General features: G+C 43.1%; 8 protein-coding genes across 10 annotated transcripts; 5 read left to right on the top strand and 3 right to left on the bottom strand.

Moving 5' to 3' along the window:
- Positions 1 to 66: 66 nt before the first annotated feature.
- On the bottom strand, positions 67 to 1,015 carry mRpS10 (mitochondrial ribosomal protein S10). Its single transcript, XM_018000375.2, has 3 exons — positions 878 to 1,015; positions 577 to 812; positions 67 to 469 (listed from the first exon to the last, which is right to left on the bottom strand). The coding sequence occupies exons 1-3, from the start codon at positions 884 to 886 to the stop codon at positions 214 to 216; spliced, it is 501 nt and encodes a 166-aa protein (XP_017855864.1). The 5' UTR covers positions 887 to 1,015; the 3' UTR covers positions 67 to 213.
- Positions 952 to 3,620, top strand: Art3 (arginine methyltransferase 3). The gene is made up of 4 exons (XM_018000369.2): positions 952 to 1,089; positions 1,147 to 1,760; positions 1,844 to 2,025; positions 2,783 to 3,620. The coding sequence occupies exons 1-4, from the start codon at positions 1,068 to 1,070 to the stop codon at positions 3,471 to 3,473; spliced, it is 1,509 nt and encodes a 502-aa protein (XP_017855858.1). The 5' UTR covers positions 952 to 1,067; the 3' UTR covers positions 3,474 to 3,620.
- Positions 3,474 to 5,621, bottom strand: Caf1-55 (chromatin assembly factor 1 p55 subunit). 2 transcript variants are annotated; one of them, XM_018000371.2, is made up of 4 exons: positions 5,411 to 5,621; positions 5,168 to 5,343; positions 4,543 to 5,103; positions 3,474 to 4,391 (listed from the first exon to the last, which is right to left on the bottom strand). In XM_018000371.2, exons 2-4 carry the CDS (start codon positions 5,187 to 5,189, stop codon positions 3,682 to 3,684), a joined length of 1,293 nt encoding a protein of 430 aa, XP_017855860.1. In that variant the 5' UTR covers positions 5,190 to 5,343; positions 5,411 to 5,621; the 3' UTR covers positions 3,474 to 3,681. The 2 variants fall into 2 exon arrangements, with proteins under 2 accessions (XP_017855860.1, XP_017855861.1); XM_018000372.2 differs by having other exon boundaries at positions 4,543 to 5,100; positions 5,168 to 5,621.
- Positions 5,622 to 5,715: 94 nt separating this feature from the next.
- On the top strand, positions 5,716 to 7,216 carry Dcps (Decapping enzyme, scavenger). The gene is made up of 3 exons (XM_018000373.2): positions 5,716 to 6,083; positions 6,137 to 6,295; positions 6,352 to 7,216. The coding sequence occupies exons 1-3, from the start codon at positions 5,891 to 5,893 to the stop codon at positions 7,143 to 7,145; spliced, it is 1,146 nt and encodes a 381-aa protein (XP_017855862.1). The 5' UTR covers positions 5,716 to 5,890; the 3' UTR covers positions 7,146 to 7,216.
- Positions 7,217 to 7,978: 762 nt separating this feature from the next.
- Positions 7,979 to 11,026, bottom strand: Madm (MLF1-adaptor molecule). Its single transcript, XM_018000661.2, has 2 exons — positions 9,317 to 11,026; positions 7,979 to 8,887 (listed from the first exon to the last, which is right to left on the bottom strand). Exons 1-2 carry the CDS (start codon positions 10,496 to 10,498, stop codon positions 8,075 to 8,077), a joined length of 1,995 nt encoding a protein of 664 aa, XP_017856150.1. The 5' UTR covers positions 10,499 to 11,026; the 3' UTR covers positions 7,979 to 8,074.
- A 287-nt stretch (positions 11,027 to 11,313) lies between these two features.
- On the top strand, positions 11,314 to 15,303 carry Sym (symplekin scaffold protein). Its single transcript, XM_018000698.2, has 5 exons — positions 11,314 to 11,513; positions 11,585 to 11,778; positions 11,837 to 13,968; positions 14,024 to 14,940; positions 15,023 to 15,303. The coding sequence occupies exons 1-5, from the start codon at positions 11,427 to 11,429 to the stop codon at positions 15,218 to 15,220; spliced, it is 3,528 nt and encodes a 1,175-aa protein (XP_017856187.1). The 5' UTR covers positions 11,314 to 11,426; the 3' UTR covers positions 15,221 to 15,303.
- Positions 15,304 to 15,360: 57 nt separating this feature from the next.
- On the top strand, positions 15,361 to 17,302 carry LOC149270640 (lipase 3-like). Of its 2 annotated transcripts, none has more exons than XM_089463130.1 (4): positions 15,361 to 15,561; positions 15,794 to 16,058; positions 16,117 to 16,839; positions 16,895 to 17,302. In XM_089463130.1, the coding sequence occupies exons 2-4, from the start codon at positions 15,903 to 15,905 to the stop codon at positions 17,282 to 17,284; spliced, it is 1,269 nt and encodes a 422-aa protein (XP_089319256.1). In that variant the 5' UTR covers positions 15,361 to 15,561; positions 15,794 to 15,902; the 3' UTR covers positions 17,285 to 17,302. The 2 variants fall into 2 exon arrangements, with proteins under 2 accessions (XP_089319256.1, XP_089319255.1); XM_089463129.1 differs by having other exon boundaries at positions 15,378 to 15,561; positions 16,114 to 16,839.
- Positions 17,303 to 18,227: 925 nt separating this feature from the next.
- LOC108609132 (lipase 3) lies at positions 18,228 to 19,665 on the top strand. The gene is made up of 3 exons (XM_018000841.2): positions 18,228 to 18,383; positions 18,443 to 19,165; positions 19,227 to 19,665. Exons 1-3 carry the CDS (start codon positions 18,228 to 18,230, stop codon positions 19,608 to 19,610), a joined length of 1,263 nt encoding a protein of 420 aa, XP_017856330.1. The 3' UTR covers positions 19,611 to 19,665.
- The last annotated feature ends 201 nt before the right edge of the window (positions 19,666 to 19,866 follow it).

Genomic DNA, 19,866 nt, shown 5'->3' with positions numbered 1-19,866 from the left:
GCTTATCGCCAAAAACCTGGTGGGGGCTGAAACGTGTAAATCCAACATCAATTCTATGCTTATCAATTTTTGATTAAAACGACACTTTATTTATATTTAACCATTGAACAATAATCTCCACGCTTCTGTTCGGTTAATCGCTTCAATGACTTTTATCAAATACGTAAGAGTTGCAACACTTAAAACTAATTTCAGTAAATATTTATGCTAATGCTAAACTTGTTCTGGCGGCTGTTGCAAATGAGCGGGCAGCTGCTGCAGCTCCGTCTTGGCTGCTTGGAGCGCCACGCCCTCGGGCAAATTGCGCTCGATGTACTCCAGGAACGTGTCCAGCGTCGAGCCCGTTAACTTGTGGAAATTCATATAACGGAAATGAGTTCGAATCTCGTATTGAACGCGATGCTTCTTATAAATGTGTACGGACTTCAGTAGAGTCATTCGTTCATGGTGTGCCTTGCGGGGGCTCCAACTGTCAATGTACAATACAAAGCATTAAGGTCAGAACATGTGCACATTTATAGTTCGTACAAGCAGCGCAAGAAAATAGACACACATTTATCTTAAGGCGGCACTTACCATTTGCCCAACTCAATGCCCAAATGCTCCGCAGCGGTTGTGGCAAACCAGGTATAGCTTTTCAGAACAGCCGGATCAATTCCTCGCAGTTCAATTTCTAATTTGCTGTAAAGCTTATCGGGTTCGCCTGAATCCACAGCAGAAACATCAGCAGAGCCGGACGGTATATTTGTTGCTGTGCTGCTTAGAGAAGAGGCAAAGCGCGTAGGCTGTGTCAAACGCAAACTCTTTAATACCTAAATAGTAACAGTTCAAAATAAAATGTAAGTTTTAATAAATAAAAATAATTCGAGATACGCACCTGAAGCATGTTGTTATTGCCACTAAAACAGAGTTATGCAAGTGCAGGGATGCGAAAAGTAAATTATTTATCGATAGTTTAATAACATTTGCCGGGGTGTGGAAGCACTGTTCCTTTCCGCACGTGCTGCTGTCTAAGAGCGCCTTCAAACTATTTGGTGTTATTGATAAATTGGTTGCTATTTATTAATATGGATAATACAGAAAATAAAGGTACATTTATATACAAATATATCATGAATATATTTACAATATGATTTTTAATAATAGCTAATGAGTCCAGTTCTGATGAGGATGCATTCGAGGACATCGATGATAATGAAGAAATTGAAGAAGACGACGAAGAAGAGCCAACAACTTGTTTATTTTGCACTCAAGTTTTTACCAGTATCGATCCGGCGATCGAGCATTTAAAAAGCCAGCATAAAGTGAATTTGGCGCAGCTTAAGCAGAAATTCCAAATGGATCAGTATGCATTCATTAAGTTAATAAATTACATACGTGGAGGTCGAATAACTGCTGAGCAGTTGCTCCAGACCAAGCAACCCGAATGGAATGATGAGAAATATTTAAAGCCCATTCAGTACGAGTCATGGCTATGTTACGACTACGATGCCATCACAACTGATGCTCCACAGGCAGTAGCGAGTGTACCCGAGTTGCTGCAACGCATTGCCGAACAAGGACAATTGCTGCAACAAGCCAGCGAGGATATGGAACGCATGCGCAACGACTACAGAGATCTTTTACAGAAGGTACACGGCGAGGGAAAGGATACCGCAGCAACCAAGAATGGAGTTGTGCGTAATGCTCCGTCCTTTGATAAAGAATATTTCAATAGCTATTCACACTTTGGCATACACCATGAAATGCTCAGCGATACGGTAGAGTATTACAATTAGTTAACTAACTCTGTATGATCATTATTATTAATATTATTTATATTACTTATTGTCCCTTTAAATAGGTGCGCACTAGCAGCTACCGCTCTGCCCTAATGGAAAACCAAAAATTTCTGAATGGAAAGTCCGTTTTGGATGTGGGATGTGGCACGGGCATACTCTCCATATTTGCTTCTCAAGCTGGCGCTAAAAACGTCGTTGGCATTGACAATTCAGAGATTGTCTATACTGCTATGGATATCGTCAGGTAAGCCAAGCATTGTCAAGCATTTCAATCAGTTAATACGCAGATTTTTTACTCGATTATAAATAGATTTGAAGATACAGTCGACTCTTGTTATTTCAAACCTGCGTTATTTCGAACCTCTCATTAATTCAAAGTTATCACTCAATAATTCGAACTAAAAATCATTGCTAAGACGCGGTATATCGTAAACACTCGACAGTTCGAAATATTTTAAGAGTCCCTTGAATTTCGAAATAACGAGAGTCGACTGTATATTATTATATTTTTTCTAAAAAGGTGACTTCATAAATTTTTTTATTCAATCAGCTTTTTAAAACCTTGACTAACAAAATAAATATGACAATTAGTTTGTTTGAATTTGCGTGACTGTATTCAATCTAATTATAAAACAGAAAACAAATCCAATTAGATCAATTCAAAGACGACAAGTATAGACCAAAACAATTCTAATTAGAAATACATCAAAATAAACTAGACCTACTGACTTAGATAATGAAACCCCAGACATTGAAATAATAACATTTTTATTAATTTAAGTTTAAAAACTATTAAATGACCGAAAAAAAACATTTTTTTATTATTATAACTAAATTTCTTTTCTTCGATCAATCCCGTATATTCTTATTGTAATTAAATAACAGAACATTGTTGATCTCACGATTATAAATCAAATTTAATAGATTATAAAATATTTTGAAACTAATTTACCCATTTACCCATTTACTCATTAAACTAACACATACCCTCTCCCTAACAGAAAAAATAATATTAAGAATGTGCAGCTCATTAAGGGTCGATTGGAAGACACTGAACTGCCCGAGGCCAAATATGATGTCATCATATCGGAATGGATGGGCTATTTCCTGCTCTACGAGGCCATGTTGGACACGATTATCTATGCACGCGAAAATCATCTGAGTCCCAATGGGAAAATTCTACCCAATCGCTGCACACTCCATTTGGTGGGAATAAATGAGATGCTGCATGAGCAGCACGTGGAGTTCTGGTCCGATGTCTATGGAGTGGACATGAGTGATCTGCGCAAGCGCAGCATAGAGGAGCCGCTGATTGAGGTGGTCAATCCAGAGCACATATTAACCGACAGCCAAGAAATAGCCAGCTTTGATATGATGACCGTTGATCTGAACTATTCGAATTTTTCGCATGAATTCCATTTAAAGTGCACCCAAACGGGCAAGCTGGCTGCCTTTGTGGGTTACTTTGACACATTCTTTGATCTGGACAAGCAAATCATGTTCAGCACTTCGCCGGCTGCGACGCCCACACACTGGAAACAGACGGTCTTCTTCATGGACCAGCCACAAGCGGTGCAGAAGGATCAGGTGATAAGTGGAAAGATCATGTCGAGGCGACACCAAGGAGATGCTCGTGCTCTACGCGTAGACATTGAGGCGTTTGGCAAACTGTTTAAATACACAGTCGATTGATTTGTTGGTCTTCAGATTGTTTTAATGCAAGATTTGTTTTGTAGCCAAAATGTGAACTTAATTAATTGTAAAAGTATGTAATATATAAATTAAAATGAGTACACGTCGCCAGGTAAGCTGGTTTCGTGCTTAGAGCCAAGAAAACAATTTCACATATTTTTCTTAATGGAGGTTGGGAAACATGCCAAAAACCGAAGTTGTAGCGGGCCTAAGCCGTATTGGTTTCCAGATCGGAGGCGGGTATTTCGGGCTCCTCATCATTGTACACATTCTCAGCCATTTGCCACACTTGCATGATATTATCCTCCGACACGGAGCAGATGATCCATGGCTCATTCGGATTCCAGGAAAAGTCGCTGATTTTGGCCGTGTGGCCGCCGTGTATGAATAGCAGCTCCGGCGGCCCATCTTCGGCATCCTCAGAGCTCTGCTCCTCGCCAATTTTCGACAGATCCCACACATGGAGGCGTCGATCGGTACCTGAGGAGGCCAAAATAGTCTCATTGTGGGGCGACCATTGCACCTGGAAGATCTCATCCTTGTGCGACTCGAAGGAATGTAGTTTCAGCTTCAGGTTACGCAAGTCCCACAATGCGACCGTCTTGTCCGCCGAGCCGGTGGCCAATATGAACTCGGAGTACGGATTAAAGCTTAAACAATTCACCTCAGCCGTATGCGCATCTACAGTGTGCGATGGCTTCGATGTGTTGTTGTTGCGTGTATCCCAAATCATCAGCTTCTGATCATCAGCCACCGAGCCAAAGAGCGATTCGTGCAGCAAATGCCAAGCGACATCCTCAACGACGGCCGTATGCCCAGTGAATATATTTTTCGCATCAATGACGCGATGCTCCTTGGGTGTGGCATTAATGTCCCACAAGCAGATGGTATGATCATCAGAGGCCGAGAGCAAGTAGCCTAATGAAAGAACACGAAATAAGTCAATATGCATTGAATATAACTAAAGCAAAAAAAATATATAGCATTATATTAAAGCAAACTTCTCATAAGCACAAGATGTCTACCTATTATTTAATTTATCGGTGTATATATAATATCTCGTGCTTACCATTCAAATTGGGATTCCAGGAAAGACCGTAGCCTTCCTTTTGATGTCCACGCAAACGTAGGTCAGGCTGGCATTCGCCGGATGGTTCAGGTTTGCTTGGATGCTTTGTGTAGTCAAATACGAGAACATCACTCGATGGAGTTTTCGTTGCAATGACGCAAGCATTTTGGGGCATGTAGCGTGCCCGGTTCACTTCGCCTTCGTGATTGATTTTGATTTCAATTTCAATTTTCCCGCACACTGAACCAAAGCCGCCAAACTCTCCCTTCTCATTGTCATAGTGGGAGCCATCGAATTGGGCATCCTCACTGGGCAGCTGGACGCTGGCAATAAGTAAATGGTTCTGTTCATCGGAAGTGTGTGTGCCCAAAATGAGGCGATGCACAGAGTAATCCTTGCCATCCTGTTTGGTCACATCGGGCAGCCATTGGGCCGTCAGCGAGGGCCATTCCAGAGCGTGCGTCATGACCAAGTCATATAGAAATGGAGTGTTCTTCTTCCATATCTTGTACTCTTCGTTGATCACACGTTCCTCGACGGCATCGTCAAAGGATTCCGCTGCTTATAAACCAAAATGTTAGTTTTAATTATCATTTTAAACTAAATTGTCATATTTTATAATTACCATTATCGCTGCGATCCACCATTTTGACGCACGCAGCTACAATATAATTTCACGCAAATTTTTGTGCGCGTCGCAAAATTCAGGCGCCAAAACAACAAAGCGGCGGCGGTAAAAGCGTGTGCGCAAAGTCGGCAAAAGTTTTCAGGTTTTGCGATCTTGGGCCGCAAGTAAACAATCTGCTTAACAATGCAAAACTTTAAATAACACTTAAAGTGCGTTTACAGCAATTGCATATGCCCTTACACTTTCTGCAACAATACTTCCAGCAAAAAGTGAAGAAATTACTTTTCCTCTTCTCTTTTTTTGTGCAAGCGCGTCGGCTGCTAGATGCGACAGAGATGAGTGGAAATCTTATCGACAGCGAACAGAACAAGTCGATAGGTTGAAAAGATTTTTGGTATACAGGAACCGTTGTCGATTGCTGACCTATGTGTGTGTGTGTGGAGCAATTATGTTAACATAACTAATTTAGAAAGAAATAGTAATTGTATTATTACGACATTACTTGTCACTTGTCAAGATATTTTTCACAATTTCTTATAAAAGTAGGCTAAACGGCCTATAGTGCAAAACATCTACATTGCTAATAACAAGATTCAGCACAATAATATATACTCAAATGGTAATGGATCATTAAACATATCGTTTATCTGTTGTTTGCCAACACTAAATAACTAAATTGCCGCCGAAACAAGACAACCCGAAGAAAATAAACATAAAATAATGCCCGAACAAGTAGAATCAAGTCCAAAACTGAATGTAAGCAGTGAGATTAAGTCGCCAACTTATGATTTAACTAAGTTCCACCTCAAACGCATACTCAGCAACAATAGCAAATGCAAGAGTATAACATTACTTGGCACTTTCCCGGACATATCAGAAACTGACGCTGCAATTGTTGTTTTCGAAAAAAATGGTTAGTAATACGTATGTCTTTAAAAAATGCTAAATGTCTGTTTATTTATGCAGCTTATCGTGAGAGCGACGTGGCAACTGAAGTGCCGGCAGATCAGGAGGCCGACTCGAGTCCCAAGCCGAGCTATTTTAGCACGGATCTGCAAGTCCGCACCGATTTTATAAATAATATTTACGCAAGTTTTCAGTGTGTGCCCACCCAGGAGCTGTGTAGTAAGTAATTGCAATTATTTTGCCTAACAAAAACCAAAACTTTACTCTCTTAATAGCCGTCAAGGGTACAGTGATTTATCCAGCCACTGAGAAACATATTGAAAAATATTCCATATGCCAGAAGTATATAATAAATGAAACCCCAGATCTCTACGAATCCATTACGTTGCCGTACATCACCTCAAGCCAATTCTCGTTGGACTGGGTGTACAATATTCTGGAGCACAAACAGGAAACTGAGCGTATTGTATTCGAGGATACGCATCCAGAGAATGGCTTTGTCCTTCTTCCTGATCTCAAATGGGATGGACGCAACGTGGAGACCTTATATTTGCTGGGAATAGTACGCAAGCGTGATATTAAATCGTTGCGTGATCTCAATGCGAGCCACTTGCCCTTGTTGCGCAATTTACGAGAGTCGGCCAAGCAGGCGATACTTGAACGTTATGGCCTGAATCCCAACCAGCTGCGAATGTACTTCCATTATCAACCGTCATTCTACCATCTGCATGTACATATCAATCCGATTAGAAACGATGCACCAGGCATCTGGTGCGAGAAGTCGCACATGCTGGACACTGTCATCAACAATTTGGAACTGATGCCTGATTACTATCAGCGAGCCAGCCTGCCCTTTGTCTTATACGAGGGCAACAAGTTGTTGGAATTATATGACAAACAGTTGGAGGTCCGCCAAGTCGTAGCGCAGGAGCTGAGCGAAGCTGACGAAGCGCCCGAAGCTTTTACAGACGATGAGCCCGAAGAGGGACGGGAATGCAAGCGCATCAAGCTGAGCACTCCACAGAAGGAGTCCAATGAAGCGGAACTTCTCGAAATGCCGTGTGCCTAAAATTGGATCTATTGATTATCAACCTGGTTTGATAAAACAGTAAAAATAAACGTACAAAAGCACTCAATCAATATTTCTGTTGTCAGTTTTTTGCTTTCTTTATTTATTTAATTAATTATTTATTTAATAATAGTGTCGCTATGTCTGTTGTGTATTTGTTGTTGTTGTAGTTGTGGCTGCTTTACGCTACGATCCGTCAGTGTTTTGCTTTGTTTGTGGCCTTTTCTTTTGTATTCTAATATTTGTAATACGTTGAAATACATTTACTGCCTTTGGGGACATTTTTGCTCTTTCATCATCTTGCTCGTTAACTATCAGAAATGTATGTATGTATCAATAAAAATCATATACATATGCTTTTTGACTGCCTAAATGCTATTTTTGAAATAGGTCGAATTTGTTTTTGTTTGCATTTGGTTTCCATGGGGCTGCCGCCTTTCAAATGTCTTTAACTTTTTTGTTTAATATTTCTTTTATTCTTATTTCGTTTTAGATTAGATTTTCTAGTGGTATATTCGAGAATGCCGAATTCGATTCGGAATTTTCGAAAGTCGTGCTAAGCGAATGCTTTGATTTTATAAGCTCGTCTCTGGCTTACGAGTTAAAGCAGTTGCTTATGTATGTATGAGTGTACGTGAGTCGTTCATGTGTGTATGTGTGGAGTTGGTGTAGGGTACACGTCGGAAATCTCTTGCCTGGAAGCCTTGTACAACATCGTTTAAATACATATACATATGCAAATACATAAACACATACATGATGATATACATATATATAGATGCATATATATAAATACATACGTGTATGCATATATATAAAAATAACAAAAATAATAGTAGCAATAAAATCGTAGTGTGTAATTATTTCATTCCAATAATAAAAACAATGCGCACCCCGCCGGCTTAGCCCGAATACTTTCATCATCATCTTCAATTGCTGTGACTGTTGCTGCTGTTATGGATCGGCGCACCCTCCACATCAGCTGGTTCCTGTGGAACGTACATGACGGCCGCGCTGGGTGAAGTGTTCACGGACATGCTGGACGTCATCGTTTTGTCCGCATCCGAAATGGACCAGTTCCGCTCCAGCTGCTCCAGGGCGGCCATCGTCGCCGTTGTGGTGACACCGGCGCCAGAGCTCTCCGCACCGGCGCCATCACTGAGGACGCCTGCACGCAGCGTCTCCTCGAGTAGGGCCTGAATCTTGTCCTGATCGTCTAGATGGACAAAGCCCAGGCGCACCAATTCGCTGGTCAAATCCGCTGCCGTATCCTCCTCGTTCACCTGACACGTCAACTGCCGATTCATTTTGTCATCCATGCGCAACAGTATTGTCATCAGTATATCGTTGCTATCCTCCTTCAGCTTCTTCACGCTGCACATCATGTTCACGATGCGGCGCGATTCGGTATCCACTGGCTCCGGCGTCTCCGACTTGACTGAGTCGGCACGTTCCGGGGACGCGGCACGCGAACGAAAATGTGGCGGCTTCTTGCCGCTGTACGTGATCAGCGGATAGACACCATATTTAACATCCTCGACAAACTTTTCCAGCTTGTCAGCTCCGGTCACATCTGACAGTCGAAATTGAACCTCATTGCCGGACTTTTTCAGTTGTGCCATTATCACGTCCGGGTGATTGTAGCGCTGCATCAGTCCGTCGAAGGCTGTTTCCGAGAACATGGTTCGATTGGCGGGCGAGAAGACCAGACAGTGGGCGGCCAAAAGTTTTAGTGCATGCACCTGTTGGGAGAACCCAAATTTATACAGTTCTATTTGACGAAAACTAGTTCAAAACAAAAATAACAATAAATTGTTTAACGAATTTCGAACTAGGAAGACTACTTTAGTCGACGAGATATTCTGTATAGATTAAGTTTTTATTGGCTTGGACACGAGCCTAGGTCGTTTGATCTCATACTGCTCTTTTATCTAGATTCCCAATAATGAATGATCGATGCTCTAAGAAGTTTATAGTTGTCAAAATAGATTCTCTAAGATATCTAGTTTGTAATATTGCGTTGATTGGGTGTTTCTTTTTTCACTAATCTACTTATTATTGAATAATTACAGGGTATAAAGGATACAATGCTGTAAGGAACTCATGACAGACTTAAGAACCTGGGAACTCTTGTGATTTGATATCTTTTAAAATTTCTTTCATGCACTCACCTCAAAGAGTAGTGGATGAAATAGCAAATCGCTGGCACTTGGTCGATCTTGTGGGTTGGGATTGAGACACTTCAGTATCAGATCACGCTGCAGATCATTGTCCAAGCTGTTGATTGTGCGCAGTATGGTCTCCTCGTTGATGGCAGTCGATTCGCTGTTGCTAGACTGTGGCTGTATCTCCAGCGCGGCCATTTCCAAGGCGCACATACCAAAAGCATAGATGTCCACGGCGGCGGTCAGCTGCTCGGCGGCACCATATTCGGGTGCATGGAAGTAGTGGGCACCACGCTCGCGCTCCCGTTCCGGCAACTGGTCAAGATGCTGACGGCGCACGCTGTAATGGACCGCATCTGGTACCACCGAGCCGATTTTGACCAGACCATTGTGCTGTATGAAAATGCTATCACAGGTTAGATTGCCATGAATGATGGGCGGCGAGCAGGAATGCAAATAACTGAGTGCGGACAGGATCTGTGTGCACCAGCGGCGCCATGATTCAAGCGGCAATCGCTTGGCATTGCGCTTGGTGCGCTTGAGGAACTGTTTCAACGAGCCGGACGACATGTACTCCGTGATGAAGATGACGCGCGGTCGTTCCGCATTCAGCGTGTCCGTCCAGTAGCGATGGAATTTCACAATATTCTGATGGTCCAGCTGCAGCAGATTGTCAAAGACTTGACGCATCTTGTCCTCCTGCGTTTTGAGCTCCTGCAGCTGCGCATATTGCACCTCATTCCAAACGACCTCGACACCTTCCTCGGTATCCATGGCCAGATGCACACAATCGATCCCTGGTACATCGCGCTGATCAACCTCTTCGCGTCGCTTTAGCCACCGGCCACATGGTGACTCCTCCAATATCTCGCTCTCATCCTCCGAGTCATCGCCAGACTCGCGAGGCGATGAGTCCACAGCCAAGTTGTTGACACCACCATCCCCAGCTGTTGATGCAGTTGCTGTTGTTGTGCTGGAGGCGCCCACTATGTGCGGTGCGGCTCCACCTCCAGCTGCAGCAGATGACGCCGGCTGTCCAGTGGAGCTCTGAGCCGCCGTTGTCGATGCGGATGTCAGATTGATGCTGCTGGCAATTGTGGTGGTGCCCGGTGTGGGATTAATTGCATTTGGATTCGTTTCATCCACGACGCTACCGCTGCTGCCGGCATTTGCTTGGCTATTTGACATTAGGGCGCGGTCGTCGGTTGTTGCTTACAAAAGCAGTTGAGCCGCTGTTGCTGTTGCTTCTACTAATGCTCTCGTTGCTGTTGCTTCTGCTGTTGTTGTTGTTGTAGATTTTAGCTCACTATTTACTTAAAATCGTGGCTCTGTATTTGCTCTGCCTCAACTAAACCTGCCGCTGTCGTCGCCGCTGCCGCCGCCGCTGCTCCACAGCCGCAACTTCTACCCACACACTCACACACACACATACACAAGCACGTACTCTCCGCTACCACCCTTCTCTTGCACTACCAATGACTCTTCAGCCGTTGTTCAATAACACACCGTATTGCTGAACCTTCTTTTCTCGCCGTTTGTGCCTTCGACTGTCAATGCCTTTTGGTGCAGCAGCTAAAATAATTAACTAACTGCGCTTATTGGTCCTGATGTGCGGTCGTTTTGGCTTGTTTAGGCGTTTTTTTCACGCTTTTAAAACACCCAAAAAATGTGAGTAAATCGATGCATCGATGCAATCGATAATTATTAGCCGATGTATCGCTATTACGATGTTTTGTATGCAATGTTGAAAGCGAGTATATTGTTTAGAAGATAGCGTTTTAAGAATACGAATATGACGTCACACAAGTCATGATGCAGGCCAAGAGAATATCGTTTTCATTGAGCTTTTAATAACTACAAAAAATATTGAATGTTATGGTTTTTGGGCTTTACCTATGCAGTTTCTCAAAAGGGTGAGAGGCAACCTAACATTTCTCCAGCTCTCGCTCTTCAAGATGGAGTGAACTGAAAATAACGACATTGACTTGAAAATTAATCGCTAGTGCAATAGCACATCACTAGCGCTATCGAAATCTGGGAGCTCTGTCAGCTTGCACTTGCGGCATTTGAAAATTGTAAAAGATTCACTATATTTTATTTAATATAAATTTTAAGCATGGATAGCATAATTGGACGCAGCCAGTTCGTCTCAGAAACTGCGAATCTTTTTACAGATGAAAAAACGGCAACAGCGCGTGCAAAGGTTGGTAGATGCTTTCTTGTTGAATTTGATGCGCTCATGTTATTTGAAACTTTGCTTATTTTTCTTCTTAGGTTGTGGAATGGTGCAATGAATTCGTGACAGCAAATGCTACGTTGAAATGTGAGCTGCTGGTTAAAGTGCAGGAAATAGTGCTTAGTTCGTGTGTAGAGCTGGCAGAGGAATTCTTGGAGCCGGTGCTCTCACTGGCACACGATCAAAACCAAGAGGTGCGCAAGCAAGTGGTCTCTTTTATTGAACAGATATGGTGGGTACATATTGTTGATGTATATAATTACACAAAGTATAATCATTTTCGCTTTCAGTAAGGTTAAAGTGGAGCTTCTACCCTATGTGATTAATGTGATATCTATGATGTTGCGAGATAGTTCAGCTCAAGTCATTAAACGTGTTATTCAGGCTTGTGGCAGCATCTATAAAAACGGACTGCAATATCTATGCAGCTTAACTGATCCCAGCGACAGTGCTGAGCAAGCATGGAATGTGTTAAGTTTGATAAAGGCTCAAATTCTGGACATGATTGATAATGAAAACGACGGCATACGCACGAATGCCATCAAATTTCTAGAGGGCGTCATCATACTTCAAAGTTATGCGGACGAGGACAGCATGAAGCGAGAGGGCGACTTTTCGCTGGCCGATGTGCCGGAACACTGCAAACTTATCCGGCGTCAAAAGTTGCAAGACGAAGGCACTAATATCTTTGACATTATGCTGCAGTTCCATGGAACTACGCACATCTCGTCGGTGAATCTGATTGCCTGTACGAGCAGTCTATGCACGGTGGCCAAAATGCGGCCCATTTTTATGGGCTCTGTTGTTGAGGCGTTTCGACAGCTGAACAACAATTTGCCACCCACATTGACCGACTCTCAAGTTAGTTCGGTTAGAAAGAGTTTGCGCCTGCAGCTCCAAATGCTTCTCAAGTTGCGCGGCTCATTCGAGTTTGCCGGAACAATACGTAATATATTAATGGATTTGGGAGCTAGTGCGAGTGAGATACAAAAATTGCTGCCAAAAATGGATAAGCAAGAGATGGCGCGCAGGCAGAAGCGAATACTAGAAAATGCGGCGCAGAGTTTGGCTAAAAAAGCGCGTCTGGTCGAGCAGGAGCGACAGCAGCACCAGCCGCAAGAGATGGAGCTTGATGAGGAAGAGCTAGAGCGGCAGCGTCAGAAGAGTACGCGTGTCAACGAAAAATTTCTTGCAGAGCACTTACGTTCCACGGAAACAGTTGTGAATTTGGTTATTGAGTTTTTACCCGCTCTGCCGGATGCGGCAACTCCAAAATTCTTGGCAGAGTACACGCCTATCAAGCAGCTGTCATTGCCGCAACAAGTAAGCAACATTTCCCATCTGTTTGGTCAGCAGCTGACGGAGATGCGCATGGGACCCGGCTCGGCTGCATTCAGCAAGGAGCCGCCCATGAAGCCAAAGACTCAGTCTAGCATTGCCATTGCCGATGCAGAGCCTCTGGCCATGGATGTGGACGATGCACAAGGCAAGCTAAGTGAACAGGAGCTGCAGCGCAAAGAAGAAGCGACGAAGAAACTACGCGAGACCATGGAACGCTCCAAAGGCGAACAGACGGTCATTGAGCGAATGAAAGAGCGCGCCAAGACGCTCAAGTTGCAGGAGATCACCAAGCCCCTGCCACGCAACACTAAAGAGAAGTTTCTCTTAGATGCCATCATACGAATCCTCAACTCGGAGCGGCAGTGCATTATGGGCGGCGTGGCGGCCAAGCGACGTAAATTAGTGACAGTTATTGCGGCCACGTTTCCCGATAATGTGCGCTATAGCATCATGGAATTCATACTAGCTGATATCAAGCAGCGCATAGATCTGGCCTTCTCTTGGCTTTTTGAGGAATACTCTCTGCTGCAAGGCTTTACGCGTCATACGTATGTGAAGACAGAGAATAGTCCAGATCATGCCTACAATGAACTATTGAATAAGCTTATTAGTGGCATCAATGAGCGTTGCGAATATAAGGACAGAATCATTTTGCTACGTCGTCTCTTTCTAGAGGCTCCCATACTGCCCGAGGAGGCGATTGTGCAGCTGGTTAACTTATGCCTGCTTGAAGAGTTCATGCCGCACGGCTTGGAGATAGTCAAGGATCTTGCTGTCTTAAGACCTCCGCGTAAAAATCGTTTCGTACGCGTACTCCTCAATTATGCCGTCCATGAGCGCGCCGATCTACGGGAACGTGCTTTGGGCCACTTGATTACCATTTATCATGTGCACAAGATTGTTCCAGCGCGCATTGATGAGTTCGCTTTGGAGTGGCTAGAATTTGTGGTTGCAGAAACACCACCAAATGCCATATTTTCAGCAGATTACGGCAGGCCGACCCCGGAGGTGGCTTGGAAAGAAGATACTGCCAAGGTGTGCCTGCTCCTGGCCCTCACACTGTTGCCCTACAATCCGGAAGGTAAGCTTTATAAGAGAGCACCATGTCCAACAAATCGTAACTCATTCCTTTTCAGTTTATCTGGAAAAGATTTGTCAAGTGTTTATGGAGACATCCGCAGAGCTAAAACGGACCATACTACGCAGCCTTGATGCCCCTATTAAGAAGCTGGGCGTAGAGTCTCCAGCGTTGCTCAAGCTGTTGGAAGACTGTCCGAAGGGTTTAGAAACGCTGGTTATACGCGTTATTTACATCTTGACTGAACGCGTGCCCACGCCACATCCCGACCTGGTTCAGCGCGTTCGTGATCTCTACCAAAACAAAGTCAAGGACGTGCGTGTGCTAATACCCATTTTGAGTGGTTTATCGCGCTCTGAGCTGATCGCTGTGTTGCCCAAGCTAATAAAGCTCAATCAGGCTGTTGTCAAAGAGGTCTTTAATCGTTTGCTTGGTATTGGTGCCGAGTTTGCTCATCAACAGATGGCGATATCACCGACAGATTTGCTAGTAGCTCTCCACACAATCGATACTAATGTGTGGGATCTAAAGTCAATAGTGAAGGCCACTTCACTGTGCCTAGCCGAGCGTGAGGTGTACACCCAAGAAGTGTTGATGGCAGTGCTGCAGCAACTGGTTGAGATAATGCCTGTGCCTACGCTCATGATGCGCACCACCATACAGAGCCTGACGCTGTGGCCGCGTCTCTCAAACTTTGTACTGAATCTGCTGCAGCGCCTAATACTGAAGCAAGTGTGGCGCCAAAAGGTCATCTGGGAGGGCTTCCTTAAGACTGTGCAGCGCCTCAAGCCACAGTCTCTACCCGTACTGCTTCAGCTCCCGCCACCACAATTGGCAGACGCACTGCAGCAGTGCCCGGACCTCAGACCTCAATTGCTTGAATACGCGGAGAGCATCCAAGACGAGCCAATGAGCGGCATCACTCAGCAGATACTGGATATTATTACCGGCAAATCGGTTGATGTTTTTGTGACGGTTAGTTTAATTAATTATTATTATTAATCATATTCTAAAGTGTTTGATTATTATTATTATTTTTTTTTTTTTAATTTTGCAGGACGAAAGCGGTGGTTACATAAATCCTGACAATATCAAGAAGGAGCTGGTGGATTCCTCAGAGATGAACATTATTTCTACCGTTCCCGTTTTGACTTCAGTGCCAGTTGCTGCACCACAGCCCGTACCCGCACCTCAGCCAGTGCCAGCGCCCGTTTTAGGGGACTTAAACCAGCCGTTGCCACCTGGCGAGGATTAGTCATAGTTTAGTTTTAGTTTATTCTGTTTTGTTTAATATGTACATTTGCTGTTTTAGTAAACCAAATCAAATGGCAATGCAAATATGGTTTTTCAGTTCTAGTTTCAAATGCTACAGTTTGGTCTTTTTGCCACCTAATTACAGAACTCAACTCAATTCTTTTGTGTTCAAAATTTTTTGAATAATTTATAAGATCCTCATGAGGAGCTAGCGCTTTAAACGTCAGAAATCGAGCTTTTTAGAATTGCCATTCTGGCTGTAAGTTTAACAAAATTAACGCTGTTTTTAACGAAATTTCGTGCAAGGTTGCAATCCATGCTTAATGGGCTATCGTCATGTGGGCAAGTATCAACTACGAATGTGTAATTAAAAAATTATGAATTAAGGAAATGGGTGTAGAATTTTCAATAAAAATGGACCTGTATCTAGGGCAATAATGGCATTATTTAATATTTATTTATAATTTAAATCTAAATTTTATTTCCTCCTATTAAATTTACCTTTTACTGTAACATGTTCCCGAGGTAAAGGGAACCGTTTCATAATTTATTTATTGATCACTTTCATATACAGATTTTCCGGGTCATCGAAGATCCCTTGATGATAAATTTAGCAGAGCCAATCAAACAGAGTTGGACGTCCAATGATTGGCTAACCACAGATGTAGTTGACGCGTTACATAATGCATGACTACTTCATCTCGGCGGTAATTTTATTGGCTGCATCAGTTGTTGGCTCAAACAGTGCTGCTCTTTATATCCCTGCAACTCATGCCCTTTACGAAACTTTGTATAAAACAGCAGAGTTTATGACTGGTGCAGACGAGGCTTCCACGACGGTATGTGCTTGTCCTTAAGCATCCATATTCCAGTTCCTAACGACATATTAAATAGAAGGATCTCATATCTAGTCACGGCTATCCGGTAGAGCACCACCACATTGTCACCGAGGATGGCTATGTTTTGGGCGTGTTTCGCATACCCTATTCTCACAAACTAAACAACCAGGGAAAGACCCGTCCGATTGTGATCATTGAGCACGGCCTAATGGGCGGCTCTGATGTTTGGTTTTTTACTGGCCCAAATCATGCTTTGCCTTACCTCTTGGTTGACTCCGGTTTCGACGTGTGGGTCGGCAATAGTCGAGGGAATACGTACTCAAGAAGACATGTTTCATTGTCCACAGAAAACCCGCACTTCTGGAAATTTAGTTGGCACGAAATTGGGTACTATGACATTGCGGCCACGATCGACTACTCCTTAGAGATCAACGGTCAGGGACACAAGGCCATCCACTATGTAGGTCACTCTCAGGGTACAACAGTGTTTTTTGCATTGATGTCTATGCGTCCCGAATACAATGCGAAGATCAAGACAGCGCACTTGATGGCTCCCGTGGCATGGATGTCCAATATGGAATATAAATTGGTTCATAAATTATCGCCCTATTTAAGCGATCCTCAGCATGCATTCACGAGGTTCATGGAGAACATGGAGTTTTTACCATACAACAAATACGTTTTGAGTATCTTCGCCAATCTATGTGGACGTGACCAAGTTTTTCGGCCAGTCTGTGTGTATCTCATTAAATCGTATTACAATAGTACTCGCTGGAATAATGTGAGTAAAAGTCAGCCTTCGTAATGCACATCTCTTAGACGATTCCAATTAATAGACTGCCATGACAGAAGGTATTGGTCATCAGCCAGCGGGATGTTCCAGCAATCAAATAATACATTATATGCAAGAATATCGTTCAGGGCGATTCTGTCAGTACGATTATGGTAGCGAAATGAATAAAGAATTGTATGGATCAGTGGAGCCACCAGACTACCCAGTCGAGCTAATTACATCAAAAGTCCACCTATGGTATGCACAGAATGATATAATGGCTGCTGTGAAGGATGTTCATATTCTGGCTGGACGCCTGCCCAATAGGGAGCTGCATCTTGTGGATGACCCATTGTGGGATCACGACGACTTTGCTTTGAACATGGATCTTCGGAAAGTTATTAACGATCCACTTATTGAGATTATGAAGAAATTTGAAAGTTCTAAAAATTAAATTCTAATTTTTCTTGTATTATTTATTATTATTATTTGTTCTAATTAACCGATGAAGTGAATGCAGAGCAAATCTAAAGAAAATCAGGGATGCATGGCATAAATGACTGTGGGTGTATAAGAGCATGAGTCTACAGGCATATTAACATGAGCTTAAAGTATATGTATGTGTATAAAAGTATTGGATTAGAATGTAGAGGTACTAGTGTATAAAAGTTTTAAAGTAAGACTATTAGAGTAAACTAACAGCAGTTAATTTGATGAGTTTAATAGAGCGGACATAACAGTATAATATGTAAGAATAAAACAGTATAGTTAAAGCTTAAAAGTATACGAATTGAGAGTAGAAGATTATGGTATTGTAAGAAGTAAAGAGTATGAGATCATGCACTTATCATACATTAATTATCAATTAACAGTTAATATTGATTTATATAATATCTATGGAGCATTTTTCTATTCTAATTTCGACTTATACAAAATTCTATAATGCACAATCGTCATGTGTGGGCTTTTAATCAGTTCTACAATTAGTAGCTTTAATACAAGCCAAGCGAAAGCTAATGATAGAGATTAATGATAAGTTAAGCAACGTCAATTAGATAGGCATGTTATTTCCACGAATAATACCTATATTTTCTGGAATAGCCACTTAATTACAACTTTATTAGCCAATAAATGGAATACTTAAAGGGCAGCTATTAATAATATTACGTATAAAATAATTTTTGTACGTTGATCATGAATGAATAGATTCAGAAATATTAAAAGTAACTTGAAATTTGAGTAAATTTATTTAATCAGTATTTTATTGCAATTAACTTTTGTTTATTTTCTGTACTCTTGAGAGTCTTCACTTTAATCTGAGACCACTTGATGATAATTCCTATTAAAAACCTACTCGACTGTTTGGCTGGCCACAGTCGCATTTCAGACCCTTAGCAATGCAGAACTATTTACTTTCGTTAACTTTCGCATTGCTCGGTTTAGTGGCTGCAATAAATTGCGCAGCTGTAAGTGCAGCGACACCCAAGATCGACTTCTATAAGCTGTATGACAATCCGGAAGCCCATATAAGCCTGAAGGATCGACGCACAACCGTAAGTCTCTGAAATTCGTTTATCCTTGTTTGATCTTCAAGTGCAAGAGCATCTTTCAGCGTGACCGTATAGCTGCACATGGATATCCGGCGGAGCACCACCACATTATCACCGAGGATGGCTACATTGTGGGCGTTTTTCGCATACCCTATTCCCACAAGCTGCAGAACCAAGACAAGATCCGTCCCGTTGTACTGGTTCAACATGGACTGACAAGTTGCTCGGATGCTTGGATACTCCAGGGTCCCGATGATAGCCTGCCCTTCCTGCTCGCTGATGCCGGCTTTGATGTCTGGCTGGGCAATGGGCGTGGTAACACCTATTCAAGGAACCACACATCGCGCTCCCCTCAGCATCCGTACTTCTGGCGCTTCAGCTGGCACGAGATCGGGTACTTTGATATTGCAGCTATGATCGATTACGCCCTGAAGACGAATGGGCAGGGACAGAAGGCCATTCACTATGTGGGCCACTCCCAGGGCACAACTGTCTTCTTCACTTTGATGTCTATGCGACCCGAATACAATGCAAAGATCAAGACAGCTCACATGTTTGCACCCATTGCCATTATGACGCACATGGAGAATAAATTGGTACGCACTGTGGGACCCTATCTGGGCCACCGCAATGAGTACTCGCTCTTCTTTGCTGATCAAGAGTTCATACCGAGCAACGATTTCCTGTTGAGTTTGTTCTCCAACCTGTGCGAGCCCGATTACAAATTGCGGCCCGTTTGCGAAAATGTTGTGCAAAAGCTGTACGCTGGGAATCGTGTGAATATGGTAAGAGAAATCGGAGATGACAGTTCTAAGTAAATCCTTACCATGTATATTTATCGAACAGACTGCTATGCCGGACGGCATGGCCACGCACCCGGCCGGCTGCTCCACCAATCAAATGCTGCACTATCTGCAGGAGCAGCAGTCGGGACATTTTCGTCAGTATGATTACGGGCCTAAAAAAAATCTGGAAATATACCAATCGGAGGTGCCACCCGACTATCCAGTTGAGAGCATAAGCTCTGAGGTCCACTTATGGTATTCCGATAATGATGATATGGCCGCTGTCGAGGATGTTCTCGCCCTGTCAGATCGACTGCCAAACATGGAGCTGCACCATATGGAGGATCCGTTGTGGGATCACGGGGACTTTGCGCTCAACCTGGAGGTTCGCAAATATTTGAATGAGCCAGTTATTGAGATAATGAAGAAATTCGATCAAATGTGATTATATAGATTAGGTTCTACGTTTTAGTAAATAAATTAATCTGAGTCTATTTTTATACCCTGAACCCATTGAAAATGGGAAATCAGGGTATAATGGTTTTGTTGAAATGTATGTAACAGGCAGAAGGAGGCGTGGCAGACCCCACAAAGTATATATATTCTTGATCAGGGTGACGAGCTGAGTTGATTTGGCCCTGTCCGTCTGTCTGTCTGTCCGTCCGTCCGTCTGTCCGTCTGTCCGTCTGTCCGTCTGTCCG

This window comes from Drosophila arizonae, chromosome 2 (genome assembly GCF_054131065.1).
Source record: "Drosophila arizonae isolate 15081-1271.41 chromosome 2, UAZ_ARI_1.0, whole genome shotgun sequence".
Taxonomy (NCBI): domain Eukaryota; kingdom Metazoa; phylum Arthropoda; class Insecta; order Diptera; family Drosophilidae; genus Drosophila; species Drosophila arizonae.
Note: the sequence above shows the minus strand (reverse complement) of the source record. Positions and strands in the feature narration are given on the sequence as shown.